The 23145-nt window shown below is 41.9% G+C and overlaps 1 protein-coding gene across 2 annotated transcripts in view; it reads left to right on the top strand.

The window, feature by feature from the left end:
- The window catches only part of ptprk (protein tyrosine phosphatase receptor type K), a 539056-nt gene that overhangs the window by 373437 nt on the left and 142474 nt on the right, over nt 1-23145 (top strand). For both annotated transcript variants that reach the window (XM_067984566.1, XM_067984567.1), the window contains exons 9-11: nt 13446-13555; nt 16278-16479; nt 20171-20270. In XM_067984566.1, coding sequence (XP_067840667.1) covers nt 13446-13555; nt 16278-16479; nt 20171-20270 — 412 coding nt within the window. The remainder of the gene's footprint in view (nt 1-13445; nt 13556-16277; nt 16480-20170; nt 20271-23145) is intronic.

Consider the following 23145-nt stretch of genomic DNA (forward strand, 5'->3'; position numbering starts at 1 on the left):
TCTTTTGAGTTGTCAGCTTTTTTGAAGATGTTTGTCAACTTTTCTGACTAGATTGGCAGTATGTGTGGGCCATTTTTCCCAATAGTGTCAGGATGTGGATCCAATTACCCACAATGAAGTTGTGGGTGACGAGCCTTGTTCATGACACACGGGTATATTTTCCCTCTTTTTCTTTACACACTTCTCCTTTGCTGGAGTTAAGCCACTGGCCTATATTAGCTCATGTAGGTGGCTGCTCTTGTCCATGAGACCCACCTCTTGCTCCATCAAACCTATTCCCACCAAACTGTTGACCACCCAAATTCCCTTTCTGACCCCCATATTAACTAAAATTGTTAACAGTTCCCTCTCCTCAGGTACTGTCCCCCTCCCCTTCAAATCTGTCGTCATCACCCCCGTCCTCAAAAAGCACACCTGTGACCTCTCGCTCCTTCCTGCCCCATCTCCAACATCCTTTTCCTCTCAAGTCCTTGAACATGTTGTCATCTCCCAAACCTGTACCCATCTTTTCAGCAACTCCGTGTTTGAACCCCTCCAATCAGGTTTCTGCACCTGCCCCAGCTCTGAAATGGCCCTTATCAAATTCACAAATGACATCATATGTGACTGTGACCATGATAAACTATCCCTCCTCATCCTTCTCGACCTGTCTGCAGCCTTTGACATGGTTGACCACACCATCTTCCTCCAACACCCTGCTCCTCTGTCAGCTGGGTGGGACTGCCCTCGCCTTGGCTAGAGAATCGCCTGCAGTGGCTTCTCATCCTGCTCCCACACCATTACTTCTGGAGTTCCCCAAGGATCTATCCTTGGACCCCTCCTATTTCTCATCTACATGCTGTCCCTCAGCGACATCATCTGAAAACACGACATCAGGTTCCACATGTACGCTGACGACACCCAACTCTACTTCGCCACCACCTCTCTCGACCCCTCCATTGTGTCCCATTTGTCACACTGCTTGTCTAACATCCAATACTGGATGAGCAGAAATTTCCTCCAACTAAATATTGGGAAGAACGAAGCCATTGTTTTTGGTCCCCGCCACAAACTCTGTTCACTAGCCACCGCCTCCATTCCTCTCCCTGGCCTCTGTCTGAGGCTGAACCAGACTGTTCACAACCGTAGCGCCTTAATTGACCCCGAGCTGAGCTTCAAACCCCACATCTGCTCCATCACCAAGACCGCCTGCTTCCACCTCCGTAACATTGCCCGTCTCCACCCCTGCCTCAGCTCATCTGCTGCTGAAACCCTCATCCATGCCTTTGTTACCTCTAGACTCAACATCAGAATTAATGCTCTTCTGGCCAGCCTGCCATCTTCCACTCTCCATAAACTTGAGCTCATCTAAAACTCTACTGCCCATATCCTAACTCGCATCAAGCCCTGTTCACCAATCACCTCTCTGCTCACTGACCTACATTGGCTCCCGGTCTGGAAATGCCTCGATTTTAAAATCCTCATCTTTGTTTTCAAATCCTTCCATGTCCTTTCCCCTCCCTAACTCTGTAACCTCTGAGATCTCTGCTGTCCTCCAATTCTGGCCTCTTGCGCATTCCCGATTTTAATCGGTCCACCATTGCTGGCTGTGCTTTTAACTACCTAGGCCCTAAGCTCTGGAATTCCCCCCCTAAACCTCTTCGCCCCTCTACCTCTCCTCCTTTTAAGATGCTCCTTAAAACCTACCTATTTGACCAAGCTGTAGGTCACCTGTTCTAATATCTCTTCATGTGGCTCGGTGTCAAGTTTTGTTTGATAATCGCTCCTGTGAAGCACATTGGGACGTTTTGCTACATTAAAGGCGCTATACAAATGCAAGTTTTGTTGTTGCTCTTCATGCATGAGTCTGGCCATGGGAGCAATCACACCTGAGCCTGTCAACATCCAGCATCCACAACGCACTTCCAGCAAGGGTGACTGGACAGCGACCAAGAGCTTGAGCTTTGTCCAATATCTTTTTCTTCCCGCATATCTTACTCTTCCCCCCCACATCCCGGGGACACTGAGATTAATTGTGCATTCCACTGGTGCCCCGTCTAAGATCTATAACACAGCACAGAGCAGGTAGGGATCAAATCTGGAAACATCCTTTCTATATGGCTCGGAGTAATCCCCATGTGGTGCATTTACTCACTGAGCTACCAAAGTTGCCCTCTTACAGACATATTTTTTCTATTTATATTATCAATTAACAATCTCGTATCTCACACTGATTAACCTGAGAATTGTGTTTTGCATGCTTTGGCCTGAACAGCAATTCACAATTTAAACAGGCCTCTGCATGCCTGCCTTGTATTTGCTTAACTTTCCGTCCAACCTATTTTAGAGAAACTGCAGCTTCTGTTCCATTGGGGAAAAAATACAAAACAATGTGGCTCATCACATATACTTTCCTGGTCTCCTGCCAGATCACCATTCATTAATCGCAGTGCTGGGCTCCCACTCTTAATTATATTATATCGAAAGCTATTATCAAAAATAAACACATTTATTTGTTGATTGACACAGTCACCTAAGAGAGGTTTATGGCAAACATTCTAGTATGTGTGAAGGGTAAAGGTGTTTTAATTTATTGCCATTCCTCACTTGTGATATGAGTAGCTTGAGTACTGGATTTAACTCGAGACAAAACGAGAGTTGTATTCTAGATCATACGTTAAATAGTTCAGTTTCACAGGCCAAAACAAATTAAGTAATATTTTAAAATTGATTTTTAAGTAGAAGTCTGTGTCGATAAATGTGATCATACTCACTGAGAGGAAACAATCAAAATACAATGGGCCTATAGTTATAATTTAATATGTAATGTGGAATAATTACTTATTATTTTCTGGTAACTAACTGTAGATTATTACTCAATAAACGTGCAGTGATTAGATTACAATTAATGATCCTTCAAGGATCTCATTCTGGCTGGCATCAGTTGGCAATTAAAAGAATAAAACTACTGCTGCCAATTCTACTTGCATTATGAAGATCAAAAAAGATATGAGATATTACGAGGCAATTGTTGCAACACAGGAATCAGATGGCTTCTAAACTGTTCGAGCTTTGTCTTGTGGTTTGTCATGTCATCTGAACTTCTCAATCAGATTCCTGTCAAGTAGCTATTTCCAGTTATCTAATTATTCTCCTCATATACATTTTTTTTATTTGTTCGTGGGATGTGGGCATCGCTGGCGAGGCCAGCATTTATTGCCCATCCCTAATTGCCCTTGAGAAGGTGGTGGTGAGCCACCTTCTTGAACCGCTGCAGTCCGTGTGGTGAAGGTTCTCCCACAGTGCTGTTAGGAAGGGAGTTCCAGGATTTTGACCCAGCGACAATGAAGGAACGGTGATATATTTCCAAGTCGGGATGGTGTGTGACTTGGAGGGGAATGTGCAGGTGGTGTTGTTACCATGTACCTGCTCCTCTTGTCCTTCTAGTTGGTAGAGGTTGCAGGTTTGGGAGGTGCTGTCGAAGAAGCCTTGGCGAGTTGCTGCAATGCATCCTGTGGATGGTACACACTGCAGCCACTGTGCGCCGGTGGTGAAGGGAGTGAATGTTTAGGGTGGTGGATGGGGTGCCAATCAAGCGGGCTGCTTTGTCCTGGATGGTGTCGAGCTTCTTGAGTGTTGTTGGAGCTGCACTCATCCAGGCAAGTGGAGAGTATTCCATCACACTCCTGACTTCTGCGTTGAAAATGGTGGAAAGGCTTTGGGGAGTCAGGAGGTGAGTCGCTCGCCGCAGAATACCCAGCCTCTGACCTGCTCTCGTAGCCACAGTATTTATGTGATTGGTCCAGTTAAGTTTCTGGTCAATGGTGACCCCCAGAATGTTGATGGTGGGAGATTCGGCGATGGTAATGCAATTGAATGTCAAGGGGTGTTGGTTAAACTCTCTGTTGTTGGAGATGGTAATTGTCTGGCACGAATGTTACTTGCCACTTATCAGCCCAAGCCTGGATGTTGTCCAGGTCTTGCTGCATGCGGGCACGAACTGCTTCATTATCTGAGGGGTTGCGAATGGAACTGAACACTGTGCAATCATCAGCGAACATCCCCATTTCTGACCTTATGATGGAGGGAAGGTCATTGATGAGGCAGCTGAAGATGATTGGGCCTAGGACACTGCCCTGAGGAACTCCTGCAGCAATGTCCTGGAGCTGAGATGATTGGCCTCCAACAACCACTACCATCTTCCTTTTTGCTAGGTATGACTCCAGCCACTGGGGAGTTTTCCCCCTGATTCCCATTGACTTCAATTTTACTAGGGCTCCTTGGTGCCACACTCGGTCAAGTGCTGCTGAGATGTCACGGGCAGTCACTCTCACCTCACCTCTGGAATTCAGCTCTTTTGTCCATGTTTGGACCAAGGATGTAATGAGGTCTGGAGCCGAGTGGTTCTGGCGGAACCCAAACTGAGCATCGGTGAGCAGGTTATTGGTGAGTAAGTGCCGCATGATAGCACTGTCGACGACACCTTCCCTCACTTTGCTGATGATTGAGAGTAGACTGATGGGGCGGTAATTGGCCGGATTGAATTTGTCCTGCTTTTTTGTGGACAGGTCATACCTGGGCAATTTTCCACATTGTTGGGTAGATGCCAGTGTTGTAGCTGTACTGGAACAGCTTGGCTAGAGGCGCAGCTAGTTCTGGAGCACAAGGCTTCAGCACAACAGCCGGGATGTTGTCAGGGCCCATAGCCTTTGCTACATCCAGTGCACTCAGCCGTTTCTTGATATCACGTGGAGTGAATCGAATTGGCTGAAGACTGGCTTCTGTCATGGTGGGGATATTGGGAGGAGGCCGAGATGGATCATCCACTTGGCACTTCTGGCTGAAGATGGTTGCAAACGCTTCAGCCTTGTCTTTTGCACTCACATGCTGTACTCCACCATCATTGAGGATGGGGATGTTTACAGAGCCTCTTCCTCCCGTTACTTGTTTAATTGTCCACCATCATTCACGACTGGATGTGGCAGGACTGCAGAGCTTTGATCTGATCCGTTGGTTGTGGAATTGCTTAGCTCTGTCTATAGCATGTTGCTTCCACTATTCAGCATGCATGTAGTCCTGAGTGTGTTTGCTTCACCAGGTTGGCACCTCATTTTTAGGTACGCCTGGTGTTCCTGGCATGCTCTTCTATGCTCCTCATTGAACTAGGGTTGATCCCCTGGCTTGTTGGTAATAGTAGAGTGAGGAATATGCCAGGCCATGAGGTTACAGATTGTGTTGGAATACAATTCTGCTGCTGCTGATGGACACACAGCACCTCATGGATGCCCAGTTTTGAGCTGCTAGATCTATCCCATTTAGCACGATGGTAGTGCCACACAACACATTGGATCGTGTCCTCAGTGCGAAGACGGGACTTTGTCTCCACGAGGACTGTGCGGTGGTCACTCTTACTAATACTGTCATGGACAGATGCATTTGCGACAGGTCGATTGGTGAGGACGAGGTCAAGTAAGTTTTTCCCTCGTGTTGGTTCGCTCACCACCTGCCGCAGGCCCAGTCTGGCAGCTGTGTCCTTCAGGACTTGGCCAGCTTGGTCAGTAGTGGTGCTACTGAGCCACTCTTGGTGTTGGACATATACCAGCACACAGCTGAAACAAATCTAGTTGTAACAACTGTTTCCATAAATATGTTCAGACTTTTTGTGGCCCTTTAAATCTACTTATTGGACCCCGTAACTGCATCAAAAATGGAATTCTGAAATAATCCTCTTGATAACTCAACACAAAAGGTTTTACTATATTTTCATCGTGCTACAATTTTGGTTCATGTCCTACAAGTAGGAAAAGCTAGAGCAGCAATTGTTCTATTTTAAATAAGAAAGAATTTACATTTCTATGAAGTATAGTACATTCTCAAAATATCCAATTAATTACTTTTCTATTCCAGCCACTATTATGTAAGCAAATGTCATTGGGGGAGCATTTCGGGAGCAGCGATCATAGTATCCTAAGGTTTAGAATAACTATGGAAAAGGACACTGACCACTCTATAGTAAAAATACACAATTGGAAGAGAGCCAATGGGATAAGAACAGATCTGGCCCAGGTAAATTGGAATCAAAGATTGGCAGGCAAAACTGTAATTGAACAGTGGGCGGCCTTTAAGGAGGAGATGTTACAGGTACAGTCTAGGCACATTCCCATGAGACAGAAAGGTAGGGCAACTAAAACCGGAGCTCCCTGGTTGACAAAAGAAATAGTGAGTAAGATGAAACAGAAAAAAGAGGTGTCTGACAGATGTCAGGTTGATAACACAAGTGAGAACCAGGCAGAATATAGAAAGTTCAGAGGGGAAATGAAAAAGGAAATAAGAGGGGCAAAGAGAGAGTACGAGAATAGACTGGCAGCCAACATAAAAGGGAATCCAAAGGTCTTCTGGAGGCATGTTAACAGTAAACTGGTAGTAAGAGGAGGGGTGGGGCTGATTCGGGACCATAATGGAGATCTACTCACGGAGGCAGAGGGGATGTCCGAGGTACTAAATGGGTACTTTGCACTTGTTTTTACCAAGGACGAAGATGCTGCCAGAGCCTCAGTAAAGGAAGATATAGTTGAGATACTGGATGGGATAAAAATTGATAAAGAAGAGGTACTAGAAAGGCTAGCTGTACTTAAAAGTAGATAAATCACCTGTTCCGGATGGGATGCATCCTAGGTTGCTGAGGGAAGCAAAGGTGGAAATTGCGGAGGTACTGGCCATAATCTTCCAAACATCCGTAGATACGGGGGTGGTGCCAGAGGACTGGAGAATTGCAAATGTTACACCCTTGTTCAAAAAAGGGTGTAAGGATAAATCCAGCAACTATAGGCCAGTCAGTTTACCCTCGGTGGTGGGGAAACATTTTAGAATCCGTGACAGAATTAGCAGTCGCTTGGACAAGGGGGGATTGATTCGAGAAAGCCAGCAAGGATTTGTTAAAGGCAAATTGTGTTTAACTAACCTGATAGAGTTTTTTGATGAGGTAACAGTGAGGGTAGATGAGGACAATGCAGTTGATGTGGTGTATATGGACTTTCAAAAGGCATTTGATGAAGTGCCACATGGTAGGCTTATCATCAAGATTGCGGCCTGTGGAATAAAGGGGGCAGTAGCAACATGGATACAGAATTGGCTACGGTACAGGAAACAGAGAGCAGTGATGAGCGGTTGTTTTTCGGACTGGAGGTTGTTTTTTGTACAGTGGTATTCCCCAGGGGTCAGTGCTGGGACCACTGCTTTTCTTGATAGATATATATATATATATATATATATAAATGACTTGGATTTGGGTGTACAGGGCACAAATTCTAAAGTTGCAGATGACACAAAACTTGAAAGGGTAGTAAACAGTGAGGAGGATAGTGAGATTTCAAGAGGATATAGACAGGCTGGTGGCATGGGCAGACACGTGGCAGATGAAATTTAATGCAGAAAAATGTGAAGTGATACATTTCGGTAGGAAGAACAAGGAGAGGCAATATAAACTAGAGGGCACAACTCTAAAAGGGGTACAGGAACAGAGAGATACTGGATTTTTGGTGCCCAAATCGTTGAAGGTAGCAGGGCAGGTTGAGAAAGCAGTTTAAAAAAAAGCAGACGGGATCCTGGGCTTTATAAATAGAGGCATAGAGTACAAAAGTATGGAAGTCATGATGAACCTTTATAAAACACTGGTTCGGCCACAACTGGAGTATTGTGTCCCGTTCTGGGCACCGCATTTCAGGAAAGATGTGAAGGCCTTAGAGAGGGTGCAGAAAAGATTTACTAGAATGATTCCTGGGATGAGGGACTTTAATTAAGTGGATAGACTGGAGAAGCTAGGGTGGTTCTCCTTGGAACAGAGACGATTGCGAGGAGATTTGATGGAGGTATTCAAAAACATGAAGTGTCTAGACATAGTAGATAGAGAGAAACTGTTCTATTGGCAGAAGGGTCAAGAACCAGAGGACATAGTTTTAAGGTGTTTGGCAAAAGAACCAATGGTGACATGAGGAGAAACTTTTACACAAGTGGTTAGGATCTGGAATGCAAGCCCCGAGAGGATGGTGGAAGCAGATTCAATCATGGCCTTCAAAGGGGAACTGGATAAACACTTGAAAGGAAAAAAATTGCAGGGCTGCAGGGGAGTGGGACCAGCTGGATTGCTCTTGCATAGAGCCGGTGTGAACTCGATGGGCCGAATGGCCCTCTTCTGTGCTGTAACCTTTCTATGATTCTATAAATGTGGCAGCCATTTCTCATACAGCTCGGTCCCACAAACATCAAACATGACACATGAAAATTTGATCTGTTGGTAATATTGGTTGAGTGAGTAATGTTGGCCAGTACACTAGACGAACTCCCTACTTTATTTTTAAATAGCGCTATGGAATTTCTTGCATCCACCTGAACAGGTAGACCAGGCTTTAGTTTGACATCTCATCCAAAATATCGAAGTGTCAGCCAAGATTGTGTGTTCAATCCTGCAACAGGCTTTGAACCCACGGCCTCCTGAGTCAGAGGTCTGAATATAACCAACTGAATCAAGTTGACCCAAGAAATGAGTTACATTACTAGAATCTTTGTGACTCCCATACTGCACTCAATCTGTGTCAATGTTTTTAAAACAATATATTGTGCATAGGACAGCTCCAGTCCAGTAAGATTAGAATCATATAATCATAGAAGTTTACAACATGGAAACAGGCCCTTCGCCCCAACATGTCCATGTCGCCCAGTTTATACCACTAAGCTAGTCCCAATTGCCTGCACTTGGCCCATATCCCTCTATACCCATCTTACCCATGTAACTGTCCAAATGCTTTTTAAAAGACAAAATTGTACCCGCCTCTACTACTGCCTCTGGCAGCTCGTTCCAGACACTCACCACCCTTTGAGTGAAAAAATTGCCCCTCTGGACCCTTTTGTATCTCTCCCCTCTCACCTTAAATCTATGTCCCCTCGTTATAGACTCCCCTACCTTTGGGAAAAGATTTTGACTATCTACCTTATCTATGCCCCTCATTATTTTATAGACTTCTATAAGATCACCCCTTAACCTCCTACTCTCCAGGGAAAAAAGTCCCAGTCTGTCCAACCTCTCCCTATAAGTCAAACCATCAAGTCCCGGTAGCATCCTAGTAAATCTTTTCTGCACTCTTTCTAGTTTAATAATATCCTTTCTATAATAGGGTGACCAGAACTGTACACAGTATTCCAAGTGTGGCCTTACTAATGTCTTGTACAACTTCAACAAGACATCCCAACTCCTGTATTCAATGTTCTGACCAATGAAACCAAGCATGCTGAATGCCTTCTTCACCACCCTATCCACCTGTGACTCCACTTTCAAGGAGCTATGAACCTGTACTCCTAGATCTCTTTGTTCTATAACTCTCCCCAATGCCCTACCATTAACGGAGTAGGTCCTGGCCCGATTCGATCTACCAAAATGCATCACCTCACATTTATCTAAATTAAACTACATCTGCCATTCATCGGCCCACTGGCCCAATTTATCAAGATCCCGTTGCAATCCTAGATAACCTTCTTCACTGTCCACAATGCCACCAATCTTGGTGTCATCTGCAAACTTACTAACCATGCCTCCTAAATTCTCATCCAAATCATTAATATAAATAACAAACAACAGCGGACCCAGCACCGATCCCTGAGGCACACCGCTGGTCACAGGCCTCCAGTTTGAAAAACAACCCTCTACAACCACCCTCTGTCTTCTGCCGTCAATCCAATTTTGTATCCAATTGGCTGCCTCACCTTGGATCCCGTGAGATTTAACCTTATGTAACAACCTACCATGCGGTACCTTGTCAAAGGCTTTGCTGAAGTCCACGTAGACCACGTCTACTGCACAGCCCTCATCTATCTTCTTGGTTACCCCTTCAAAAAACTCAATCAAATTCGTGAGACATGATTTTCCTCTCACAAAACCATGCTGACTGTTCCTGATCAGTCCCTGCCTCTCCAAATGCCTGTAGATCCTGTCTCTCAGAATACCCTCTAACAACTTACCCACTACAGATGTCTGTAGTTCCCAGGCTTTTCCCTGCCGCCCTTCTTAAACAAAGGCACAACATTTGCTACCCTCCAATCTTCAGGCACCTCACCCGTAGCTGTCGATGATTCAAATATCTCTGCTCGGGGACCCGCAATTTCCTCCTTAACCTCCCATAACGTCCTGGGATACATTTCATCAGGTTCCGGAGATTTATCTACCTTGATGCGCGTTAAGACTTCCAGCACCTCCCTCTCTGTAATATGTACACTCCTCAAGACATCACTATTTATTTCCCCAAGTTCCCTAACATCCATGCCTTTCTCAACCGTAAATACCGATGCGAAATATTCATTCAGGATCTCACCCATCTCTTGTGGTTCCACACAGAGATGACCTTGTTGATCCTTAAGAGGCCCTACTCTCTCCCTAGTTACTCTTTTGCCCTTTATGTATTTGTCGAAGCTCTTTGGATTCACCTTTGCCTTATCTGCCAAAGCAATCTCATATCCCCTTTTTGCCCTCCTGATTTCTCTCTTAACTCTACTCCGGCAATCTCTATACTCTTCAAGGGATCCACTTGATCCCAGATTCCTGTGATCCTACTGTTGAAACAAAGCAGTATTTCAGCAGGGCCTGGTGAGTTTAAACAGGGGAGGTAGAACTTCCAAGAGATCGCTCTCCCAAAAATTAAAAAAGTTTAATAAAGACAAATGTAAACTTATGGACAAATCAAGGTCTGAGGGGAACAGTGGAGGATCGTTAAATCATCTTCGGGGTTGGAGAGGACCAGAACTAGAACAATTAAATTAAATTGTGCAAATATCCAATATTTTCTCCCAGTGGGCAAGGATCTATAAATGCCAAGTGGGGAAATCACCCCTCCTCTGATTAAATGTAATTCTGTATGATTAGCTAAATCAGAGGGATGAATTAATCTATTGAATTTTAGTTTTGTTTTCTCACTGCAGCTATTGGCTATGGCCCGATGAGCAGTAAAACTTTAACTGTGCTTTTTAGTATAAGCACTTCAAGTAGTTCATTGCTGTTTTTTTTAATAAGTATAGCTTGCTGTGTGTTTTACTTGGAATGATTGTTTGGGAGCCAAATCTTGTGTTCCCAGAGAGAGGCGGTCTGTGAGAGAAATTTGGGGGGATGGTTCCCATCATATAATAAGACATACTGAAGTGCCCTTTGCCCTGGTAGTCCTGATGGAAAACATGTTGAAAAAATATTACTTATTATTGGATTAAAATGCATTCCTCACTAATGAAATAAATGGCATACTTAGTCTTTTATTGTGTGTCAGTGAACAAAGTGCTGTTCTTTTAGCCATAATCAGCCACAAATTACTCTCACTTGTGGGACAAAGGAACTTTAAAGCTTTGACACTCATGAAAAAAGATATGACCTTTTTTTGAAATATCCTATAAATGTTTTTGTTCTGAATTACGGTTTATGTAAATTAACTTTTTTTTTGGCATGGTTAATACAAGGATCAGTACTGGATTTCACAAATCCTAGTATTAACTGGTGCCTGATGATTGATTGAAACGAGGTGGGGGGAGGGGTAAAACTCAGTCCTGATCGAGATTGGTAAAGGGAAATCCACATGTTGTGGCTATTTTCTGATATTTACGTAAGAAAGACTTGGTGAGTTTTAGACATTGTGAAATTAAGGTAGTCTGTTTCCATCCAATTTTACATGGTCAGCTTGCCACCATAGTGACAGATGCAGATTTGGGCAGAAATACAGAACACAACAATGCAGCAGTCTCTGACAAGACGTTGGCCGGTAGGTATGCCAGGGCATGCAGAAATAGTGGTGGCAACTTGGCAGGTGTGGATAACATGGTGGTTGTTCAACATCCTGGCATGCCTTCTGTGCTACTGAAAGCATGACAAACTGTGATTGGGATGTGTCCAACATTATGGTAGGTCATTCGTTCACATATGTGATGGGATCAAGGGTCCGTTGTCCCAGTTTCCTTTGAGAGGTGAAGCTTCCATTAACACAAGACATCTGTCAAAGTGTGGTATAATCATCTCCAGCTTCAGATGGAGATGGCCATAAATCATCTGTTTTGCAGTTTGGCCTACCTTCATAGATTCTCTCCACCCAAACATGTCAGATAACAGGGATTCCCATTGGGGAAACCCATGGTGCCAGTAATGACTTTTGAAAAATAAAAACTTGCATGAATAGGCTCAAGGTCCAATAGGAGGATAAAAAATAAAATTAACCATGGTTGTTTAGAGCGTAGAAGAAGGTAATTTGATTTATTGTGTCTGTACTAGCTCTTGATAGAGCAAACCAAAACTAATGTCACTGTTCCACACTCAACCCATATCTTTGTATGAAGAAAACCTATGAAGAAATGGCTAAAACGTACTTTATCTTATTATAACCTGTCTGTTATATCTAGGATACTTATCACTAGCTGCTAACCCTAGATTCCCATTTCAAATGGGTATTCTTTATGTCAGCCATCCTGCGCACCACAACAGTGGGAACTTTATATTTGTCCTCTGGATATTTATTGCCCATCTCTAGTTGCCCTGATATGGTGGTGATCGGCCTTATTGAACTGATGAAGTCTTCATGGAGATAATGAGGTTATGTAGGAAATACCAGATTTTAACCCATTGACGATGAAGAAACAGCAGTATATGTCCAAGTCAGGATGCTGCATTGACTTGCAGGAGAACTTGGAGATGATGTTCCTATGACATTGCTGCTGTTGACCATCTCAGTGGCAGGAGTCGCAGGCCCGGGAGGTGCTGTTTAAGTAAACTTGGCAAATTATTTCCTTGCATCCTGTAGATTGTACATCCTGCAGCCACAGCGTGGCAGTGGTGGAGGGGTAGGTATTGAGTTCAGTGACTAGGGTGCTGATCAAGTAGACTACACTATCCTGGTTGGTGTTGAACTTCTTGAGTTTTGTTTTAGCTGTGTTTTGTCCAGGTGAGTGAGTATTGCATCTCACTCCTTACTTGTGCCTTGTAGATAGTGGAGAGGCTTTGAAGAGTCAGGAGGTGAGTCACTCGTTGCAGAGTATGCAGCTTGTTACCTGCTCTGCGTTGATATAGTGTGTCCAGGGGTGTAGTGACTGAAGGACGACAAACTTATGTTCAGCTGAGTGCCCATGTTCAACTGAAGTGAAATGTTGGTTTTGGGATACCATTGGTATTTTAACATGCACAGTAGTAAACATTAATTCATTGGCCTCGCAGGCAGCTTCCAAATGTGCCATTGCATCAATGTTAGCAAGTGTATAGTCTAATTTTGTTTGTAAGAGTACAACAGAACATTTGATGATTTCAATTGAGATTGTTTAAATTAAATGATGTACTGTGTCCTAGTGAAGCAGCAACACACACAAGATGTTTTCTTTTTCATTGGAGCTATCTATTTGTTTACTACAAAAACACAAACTTACATAAAGATATTTCTGCATTTTCTGACTTGCAGTACCTGGTCCAGTACCTAGTGATTCACTAAAAGGAACACCATTTGAGGACAAAATCTTCCTGCACTGGAATGAGCCTGTGGAAGCAAATGGTATCATCACACAATATGAGGTAATATAGATTTGGTAGTTACTCATTGACAAGCAAAACATTTGGACTCTCCCCTCACACACACACTTTGCCTGGGCAGTGGACAGGCACAACTTGCCCAAAGTGCACTGCACCTGACATAGAATAAAAGAATTACACAGCCTTTTGGCCCATCGTGCATCTTTGAAAGAGCTGTCCAATTAGTCGCACTCCCCTCAGAGCTCCCAAATTTGGTGGGCTGGGCCCTTTGCATGGTCCTCCCGCACTCCCAGTACAGGTCACCCACCATCAGGGGCTAGATCCTATAAATGGGGGACAGAACACGGGTGTAGTTAGAGGCCTGCAGCTCCAGAACTGACTTCTGCTTTTGCAACAGGAGCCAGAAAGTCTCCCAAGCCCAAAGATCATAGGGAGGCTGCAATGGAAGATTTCACTTAACTTCTCAGGCCTCCCTTGCCTTGCCAGCTGACTCTCTCAGCCCTCTGTGGTCCCAGGCACAAGGTCTAAAACAAGCTTCTTTGGGCATCCATCAAAATTGGCATCTTTCTGCCTCAGAGAGAGGAAACTGAAGCAGGAGGAAGTGGAACACTTCCCCCTCCTGCCTCAGCTCCATGACTGTCTTTGTTCTGCACCTGTTGTACCTGCAGGCCCAAGTCCACCTCTGTGGGGAAGTCCTGGTAATTCCAGGATGATGTAAATACCCTCTGTCTCCTCCATTCTGTGGCACCTGGAATATTCTTCAGATGCTACAGATAGGAATGTCTGGACCTGAATCTAATTTTAATTTTGAAAAAGTTATGAATGTGAATTGCTTTGATTAATCTTCATAGAATTACTGATGATGAGATATCTTTTTACTAATATCTGACAGCTAAAATTTTTTAACCTGAATTTTTGTAGCAATGGTCGTCTTAGAATAAACATGTTATATGCGTTCATCTGTAACAGAGCCAGAGGAGATAAAATAGCTTGCTTATAGGGGTTAATCTTTTCAGATATTGGCTGAAAACAAAAAAGCCTCCCTATCAAATTGGACAAATCCCATACTCTTATTCAGTCAACCATCCCATACAAATAGGAATTTGTCAGCCCATAAGGACAATGTCCACTTTACACGTGCTATCATTTTGATAAGGTGACTATTTGCCCTCTAACCAGTTTTGAGTCCTATACTTCTTTCTCTGCAATGGTTAGGAGCATGCTTCCTGTTGACTTAGCACAGCAGAAAAAGTTTATTTTTCATTCCGTCTGTGGGTGTTTTGTTTCAGTTCATTCATTCCAACATCTTCGCTATAGACTGGGAGCAGTCCTGTAATGAAAGTTTTAACTTTTTTGTGAAATATTGTTATTGTTGATGCCACTTTGAATTGTCTGATACTTGCTTCTTCCGACATTGTTCAGTTCATTGTTTCATGTAGAGAAACAGTGTGGGATATCTACTCAGGTAAGGGTACTGTTCCCCCAGAGAAGCAATCCAAGTCGCTCGATGCACAGGAGGAAAGAAGCTGTATTCTCGAAGCGTGTTCAGGGCAAGGTGGCCGCTTATCAGCACCAAACTCTTCCATTCACCTTACAATGCCTGTTGACTTCCTGCCTGGCCGACTCCTCATTGGAGTAAATTTTTGCCTTCACTGTCTGGGCAGGAGTCTGGTGGAGCGGATTGCCTGCTCATTGTAGAATCCACTTGATTTTCATTCCACTGACTTCAATGGAATAAAAATGAGGTAGGCGATCCACTTTGCCAGATTACCACTCAGGCAGTGATGATGAAAATTTACCCCATTATGTTTCTACCCTGTTATTTAATTTTTCTCTAACGTTGGTGTCTCTATGTTGCTTACTCCTACAAAGGAATAAGGGCATAACCCAGACCTAGCTCTTTGTGTAAAGCAGAGTGGGAGAAATCATCCAACCATGTTAGTTGCATATTGTTTCCAAATGATTCATTTCTCTTTACTTCTGCTGAAACAAAATTACAATATTCTAATTTTTATAACAAGGTTAAATTTCATTCAAAGAATGAGGAAAACCATATTTATAGTAGGTGATTTTAACATTTTAATACCACTGGAAAAACCTGTATAAATTATATTATTAACCTAGTTCAATGAGGAAGAAATTTGGTTTAAACTGCATTTGAGATTTGACTGTCTAAACCAACAGCCATCTCTTGTTTTGTGGTAAAAACAGACATTGCTGTAAACTCAACAAGTTAGGCAGCAGCTGTGGCGAGAACAGACATGTTAACGTTTATGTGTGGCCCCAGTTCTGATTAAGAGTCCACATCTGACACATTAACCTGTCTGTTCTCTTCACAGATGCTGCCTAACCTTCTGAGTGATTGATTTTAGCCATTATACTGATCCTGTCTTCATTTTTAAGAGTTATGACATTCAAAATTGATCCAGAGTATATAGGAATGCTGGACACTGAGCAGAGCACTGACTGTATTTTTGTTGCAATGTAAAATTCTCGCACTTTGGATTGGAAAGTTAAGCATGAATTCCAAGCAAGCTTAAACTAAATTTCTTACCATATGAACAGGAAATACTTAGGTATGGTTCATAGAATTTTTTTGTTAGCCACCTCTGGAATGTTCTTTGAATATTTATATTTTAAAAATTATTGATCTTTTCATGAATTAGATCAATTCAAAGATGTTAAAGATCAGGAATAACATGTTGCCATTTTCCATTTAAGATGTAACAGGGAGGAAAATTACTTTTTTTTCATATTTTTGCAGGTCAGTTACAGCAGCATCAAATCCTTTGACCCTGCTGTCCAAGTGGCTGGGCCTGTTCGAACTGTATCAAAAATGTGGAACAGTACACACCATGTTTTCACACATCTGAATCCTGGGACCACCTACCAGTTCTTTATTAAAGCTAGCACAGTGAAGGGATTTGGTCCAGCTACAGTAATTAACATTACAACTAATATATCTGGTAAGTCCATGAGTTTATGTAAAAGCTGAAATAAAAATTAATAGTGTTGGCTATGATAAAAACAGAAATTGCTGGAAATACTCAGCAAGTCAGGCAGCACCTGTGGAGAAAGAAACAGAGTTAATGTTTCAGGTCAATGACGCTTCATCAGAACTGGAAGAAGTTGAAGATTTAACAGTTTTTAAGCAAGTACAGAGCCAGGGAAAGGGCAGGGAAGGGGAGGGGAGGAAAGAACAAAAGGGAAGGTCTCTGATTGGATGGAGGGCACGAGTGATTAAATGACTAAAGGGATGATGGTGCAAGGCAAGGAGGGTGGTAATGGGACAAGTAAAGAAAGAAAAGATGTGTCTAGAGGAGCTGTAAATGGCAACATCAGAACCATTACCAGCACCTGCTGTCCAGAAAAAATGGGAGCAGTGGTTATGATCTGGTTATTGAAATCAATGTTGAGTCCAGAAGCTTGAGGAACAGCACCTCATCTTTTGATTAGGCACTTTACAGCCTTCTGGATTTAACATTGATTTCAATAACTTCAGATCATAACCACTGCTCCCATTTTTTTTGGACAGCAGGTGCTGGTAATGGTTCTGCTGTTGCCATTTACAGCTCCTCTAGACACATCTTTTCTTTCCCCCACTTTCTCTGGCTCTGTACTTGCTTAAAAACTGTTAAATCATCAACTTCTTCCAGTTCTGATGAACGATTATCAACCTGAAAACTTAACTCTGTTTCTTTCTCCACAGATGCTGCCTGATTTACTGAGTATTTCCTGTTTTTAGTTCAGATTTCCAGCACCCGCAGTGTATTGCTTTTGCTTAAGTGCTGTCTATGAGTTGATTTGGGTATAGTGTTTTGTGAAGAGCAACGGTGAAGTATCTTGAAATAACATCCCAGATAAACACATCCAGCATTAACAGTCCATATTTGTTATACTCTTACTTTTATATGATTTCTTAAAAATTCAACGATCCATGGAAATTTTTTTAAAGTCCTGAACAAAGTTACTTATATTAACTACTAAATAACTTCTCTTCAGTGTGCAATGTATTTGTAGTTTCTGATACTTTCGAACATTGCATTCTGTGTAAATACGCCTGATCTTTGCCATACACTTTAAAGAATATTCATGTTTTCCTCAAGATGACCATTTTTAATGTTTTTAATTGTTTTGCTTTTTTATTATTTAAAAAGTACTACATCAACCATGGAAACACTTCTTGATACATACCGGAGAGCGTTGATGAGGGTAGTGCGGTTGATGTGTATATGTGGACTTTCAAAAGACATTTGATAAAGTACCACATAATAGACTTGTTAGCAAAATTAAAGCCCATGGAATTAAAGGGACAGTGGCAGCGTGGATACAAAATAGGCTAAGGAACAGAAAGCAGAGAGTAGTGGTGAACGGTTGCTTTTCCAGACTGGAGGGAAGTATACAGTGGTGTTCCCCAGGGGTCAGTATTAGGACTACTGCTCTTTTTGATATGTATTGATGACCTGTACTGGGTATACTTGGTATAATTTTGAAGTTTGCAGATGACACGAAACTCAGAAATGTAGTAAACAATGTGGAGGATAGTAACAGACTTCAGGAGGACATAGACTGGTGAAATGGGCAAACACATGGCAGATGAAATTTAAAGCAAAGAAGTGTGAAGTGATACATTTTGGTAGAAAGAATGAGGAGAGGCAATATAAACTAAATGGTACAGTTTTAAATGGGTTGCAGGAACAGAGAGACTTGGGGATGCAGATAGACAAATTTGAAGGTGGCAGGACAAGTTGTGAAGGCTGTTTTTTTTTAAGAAAAAGCATACGGGATCCTAGGCTTTGTTAATAGAGGTATAAAGTACAAAAGGGGGGAAGTTATGCTAAATCTTTATAAATCGCTGGTTAGCCCTCAGCTGGTGCATTGTGTTCAATTCTGGGCACCACACTTTAGGAAGGATGTCAAGGCCTTAGAGAGGGTGCAGAAGAGATTTACTGGAATGGTACCAGGGATGAGGGAGTTCAGTTATGTGGAGAGTTTGGAGAAGCTGGGGTGGTTCTCCTTAGAACAGAGAAGGTTAAGGGAAGATTTGATAGAGGTGATCAAAATCATGAAGGGTTTTGATAGAGCAAATAAGGAGAAACTGTTTCCAGAATTGTCGGTAACCAGAGGACACAGATTTGAGATTGGCAAAAGAACAAGAGGCGACATGAGGAAACATTTTTTTACACAGCGAGTTGTAATGATCTGGAATGCACTGCCTGAAAGGGTGGTGAAAGGAGATTTAATAGTAACTTTCAAAAGGAAGTTGGACAAATACTTAAAGGGAAAAGAATTTGCAGGGTTATGGGAAAAGAGCAGTGAAATGGAACTAATTGAATAGTTCATTCAAAGAGCCGGCACAGGCACGATGGGCCGAATAGCCGCCTCCTGTGCTATACCTACTCTGATATATTTTAAGCATTAAGTTAGTTTTTATAATATACTGCTTATGCAGTGTTTTGTAAATTCGTTTAACATTCAAAACATGCAAAATCAAAATAGAAAAGATAATATAATGAATGAGTCAGTAGTGTGCAAAATTTTGAGGAAATTCAATTAAGAAAAATCACTGAAGACCAAAGGTTTGCCTCAATCCATGGCAGCATGAGGTGCAGAGGAGTTCTCCCTAATTTCAAAGAAAAGCTTCATGTCCTTAGTGAAGCAGATGATCGAAAGAACTGAAGTCGTGAATGCATGGTCAATTGCCAAATTACAAATTTTAACTAAAAAGGCAACTCTTTTTTTCTGAATAAAACATTGATTAATGTCAGATGATTCAAGGTGAGTTACTGCACTTGAACATTTCTGTCTACTGATTTTTAAGGGATGCCTGGGGCAAAAGAGCAGAGAACAGTTTAAAAATTACTTCCTATTCATCTATTTCCATATTTTCTTTCATATAATTCTGTGCAAGCTAGAAGTGAAATGTTACTTTTCTATGATGCTCATAAGAATACAGTTAATAAAATCTGCATTGAGATAACTTGAGTATCTTTTACTCATTGCATTTGCACAGTTCTAAATGATAAGTGAAAGGGTGTTTAAAAGGTAGGAAGACATAAATGGTAGTTTACATTGGGTTATTTGAAAATATGTCACTATTGAACCACTTGCTACACTGTGTACGTTTATTTTACCATGTAAATTTTGAAACCAACTTCCCCTATTTCTGCAACATTTTTATCAATACAGATTTAATCATTTATTTTTGGGAGTGGTGAAGTACAATGGAGTACTAATGGTGTATCGTGATTCCATTTTGTGACAAGTTCCGAATGTCAGATGTACTACGGGGAAGCACTGAACAAAGGCTAATTTTCCCAGTGGGAAGAACATTGGAGTTGGTATTTTCCCAAGCAGCTCTTGTGTACTACCCAGCTGCTTTATGATAATAGACTGTAAAGAGGAAGAATTTTTTCCTCCCTACAATAGAGAAAATGAAAGCTTACCATGTTAAAAACTGGATTTTAGCACATTTTTATCTGCAAGGACTTTGTGAGTAGAGCCATTGAAATTTGCATTTTTTTTAAGCTTTCCTTTTCAAAAAAAAATCTTTCAAGTTAATCAACGTCTTATAGATGTTACTTAGGATTTTTTTTGTAGAATAAGATTCAATTCTATATTTTTAAATTTGTTTTTTTTAAAACTAAATTTCAACAGCTCCAACTCTACCTGACTATGAAGATGCAACTCTTAACGAAACAGCAACCACAATAACTGTCATGCTGAGACCTGCACAGGCTAAAGGTGCTCCAATCAGGTAAATTTATAAGCAGCAAACTGTTTCTTCATTGGATTGGCAGGCTGCTGACTGCTAATATAGTTCTTTATTTTCAAGTAATATTCATTTGACATTGCTGTCAAGAGGTTTGTTTACTCGGCTAGGCAAAGTCTACAAAATAGACCTGTAGTTAATGAGAGCATTGTCTTCGGGGATTTTGTAAATTCAGGGCCTGAATCTTCCACATGTCTGCTCTATTTAGGTAACTTTTCTCTCCTACTACCATTTCATTTTGATTCATCTACTGATTTTATTGAAATAAAAAGCTTGACGGTTATTTTTTATATGGATTAAAATATAACTTTAGTTCTTCAAAGCAATGAGTCAGTTAGCATGCACTGTGTTTCATACAAATTAATGGGGAAATTGAAGGGACTAGAACAAGTGGAGGGAGAAGAATGTTGATGAATGCAAACTATTTGACCTCGACTCGCACAAGTGCCCCCATTAGAAATCATGTAGTACATATTAAATTTTATTTGGCATGTCTGAGATTTACTCACATATTCTATATAACATTAATTTTGAGTGACATTTGCTTGTCGTCTTATCAAAACATTAATGAGGAGTAATTTGTCGACTTCAGTTTTTTTCATGCAGCCATTAATGTGGCCTGAGTACTCCACTTTGTAGACACAGTTCTTGATTTTTGGCTGCCAGCTTATTAAATTTGATGTTGCCAAATTTGATTCAGCCAAAATGTTTTTTTAAATCAAAAATCAGTTTGTTAATATCCGTAGCAAATCAGATTATTTGCATTAGTAAGTTCCTCCATAAAGGACAGTGGAAAAAAAATGTTTTTTGTGGGGGGGCGGGGTTTATAAACCATACTTTTGCTTTTTGTTTCTGAATGATAATTATAAGCCCTTATTCATGGTGACAGGACAGTTTTTTCCCATAGACAATCCATGTTAGTGCTGTTCCTTGATTGATCAGTAAAGCAATATTTTCTGCAACTCAGTTAAAACTCATGAAACTCATTTATGGGGAAATGGCAGTCAAGAGTGGGATTTAAACTCAAACCTTCATCAGGAGTCTATGGTGTGAGTCTACTTTCTGGTGAAATAGATAAGGGCAATGGACTTGCACATTTTATGGAGAGTTGCACTACCTACCATGTTATTTGGGAGGAATTTCTGATCACCTGCCATTTGCGTAGCAACAGTTCAAATCTGTTTTTGCCAGTTGCTCATTAATATTTTTTTGAACTGAATATTTAGGATTGTTTTGGTCTGTGAAAGTCATTGAACTGTTTTTCCTTGCTGTAGCAAGCAACATGCCATCTGTTTCAGTAATTTGCGATGGTTCATCATTTAGAACCATATAGCAATGAGATGGTCTATTTTAGTGGACTGGACAGATTTCTGTCCATCTGTGCCCATGTTACGGTATGTCACTTATATTTTAGATCTGGATAGCTCCAAGCAAAGATGGATGTAATGTCACGGTCATGAGGTGTATTTGTGTCTCAGCGCATTCTGTCTCCAGTTAGATGACAACTGTAAATTACTGCTGTAAGCAGTAATTATCTTGTGCCTTGTGCCAGTGAATCTTATGGAGCAGTTTGTGAACAGAATGTTCGTGTTAAACTTGTTTGAATAAAGGTATTATCAGTGGAAATAGAAACATTTGCTGTTAGTAAATACTTGTAAGGAGGATAAATGTAAAATTGGTTTAGAGACTCAGATTAATGTCACAAATATTTGACTTTGATTGTGATGTATACAATCTTTTTTGCACAACTGTGCTTAGTGAATTTAACCAGTTCCCTATCTGAAAGCAGCCATCACATGATTATCCCCAGAGTGACTGCAATCAGCTTTCAACAAATTCTTTCATAAGTCAACAATTTTTTTTTTTAAATTGTGAACAAGTCACTGTTTTCCTTGGCATTCTAATTTTTCTTACCCCCATGATCACTGATGCTGTAGCCCTGATTTTAACCTAACTTGCCCGGAAGGTCAAATGTCTGTTTCACATGTCTTATTTTACTCCCCATTGACATCCCCATGGAATGAACATCTGACCTGAACATACCCCATTCCTGGCGGGTGGTTAGGTTAAAATCGGGGCTTATAAGTGACTCCCTCTGCTGAGGCGCCTTTTCCCTCCCTTTCAAAATTGCCATCAGCACCTCTTCCTGCAGAACCCCACCTTGACCCCTTATCTTCAACTGCAAACTGATTTCTATTCCTGTGTTTCTGAGGTCTTTGCACATGCTAATTTCATCAGCATCATGCTCACCTTTCCCACGATTTCCTGTTCGTCACTCCCACCCACCCTGCCCACTGTACTGATGCCACCCTGGTCCAAATCAACAGTAACATCCTTTGTGACTGCGACTGTGACACCTTATCCTTCCTTGACCTCTCCATGGCATTCGACACAATCAGCCACTCAATCTACCTTTGTGGGACTGTCCTCATTTCTGTTTAACTCTCCCGCAAAGTCATCTCTACGGTATCCTAAGGTTCCATTCTTTACTCAAATAATGAAGCAGGCCGTGCCCGCATGCAGCAAGATCTGGACAACATCCAGGCTTGGGATGATAAGTGGCAAGTAACATTCGCGCCAGGCAATGACCATCTCCAACAAGAGAGAGTCTAACCACCTCCCCTTGACATTCAACGGCAGTACCATCGCCGAATCCCCCACCATCAACATCCTGGGGGTCACCATTGACCAGAAGCTTAACTGGACCAGCCATATAAATACTGTGGCTACAAGAGCAGGTCAGAGGCTGGGTATTCTGCGTCGAGTGACTCACCTCCTGACTCCCCAAAGCCTTTCCACCATCTACAAGGCACAAGTCAGGAGTGTGATGGAATACTCTCCACTTGCCTGGATGAGTGCA

Source organism: Heptranchias perlo, chromosome 5 (assembly GCF_035084215.1).
Source record: "Heptranchias perlo isolate sHepPer1 chromosome 5, sHepPer1.hap1, whole genome shotgun sequence".
NCBI classification, from domain to species: domain Eukaryota; kingdom Metazoa; phylum Chordata; class Chondrichthyes; order Hexanchiformes; family Hexanchidae; genus Heptranchias; species Heptranchias perlo.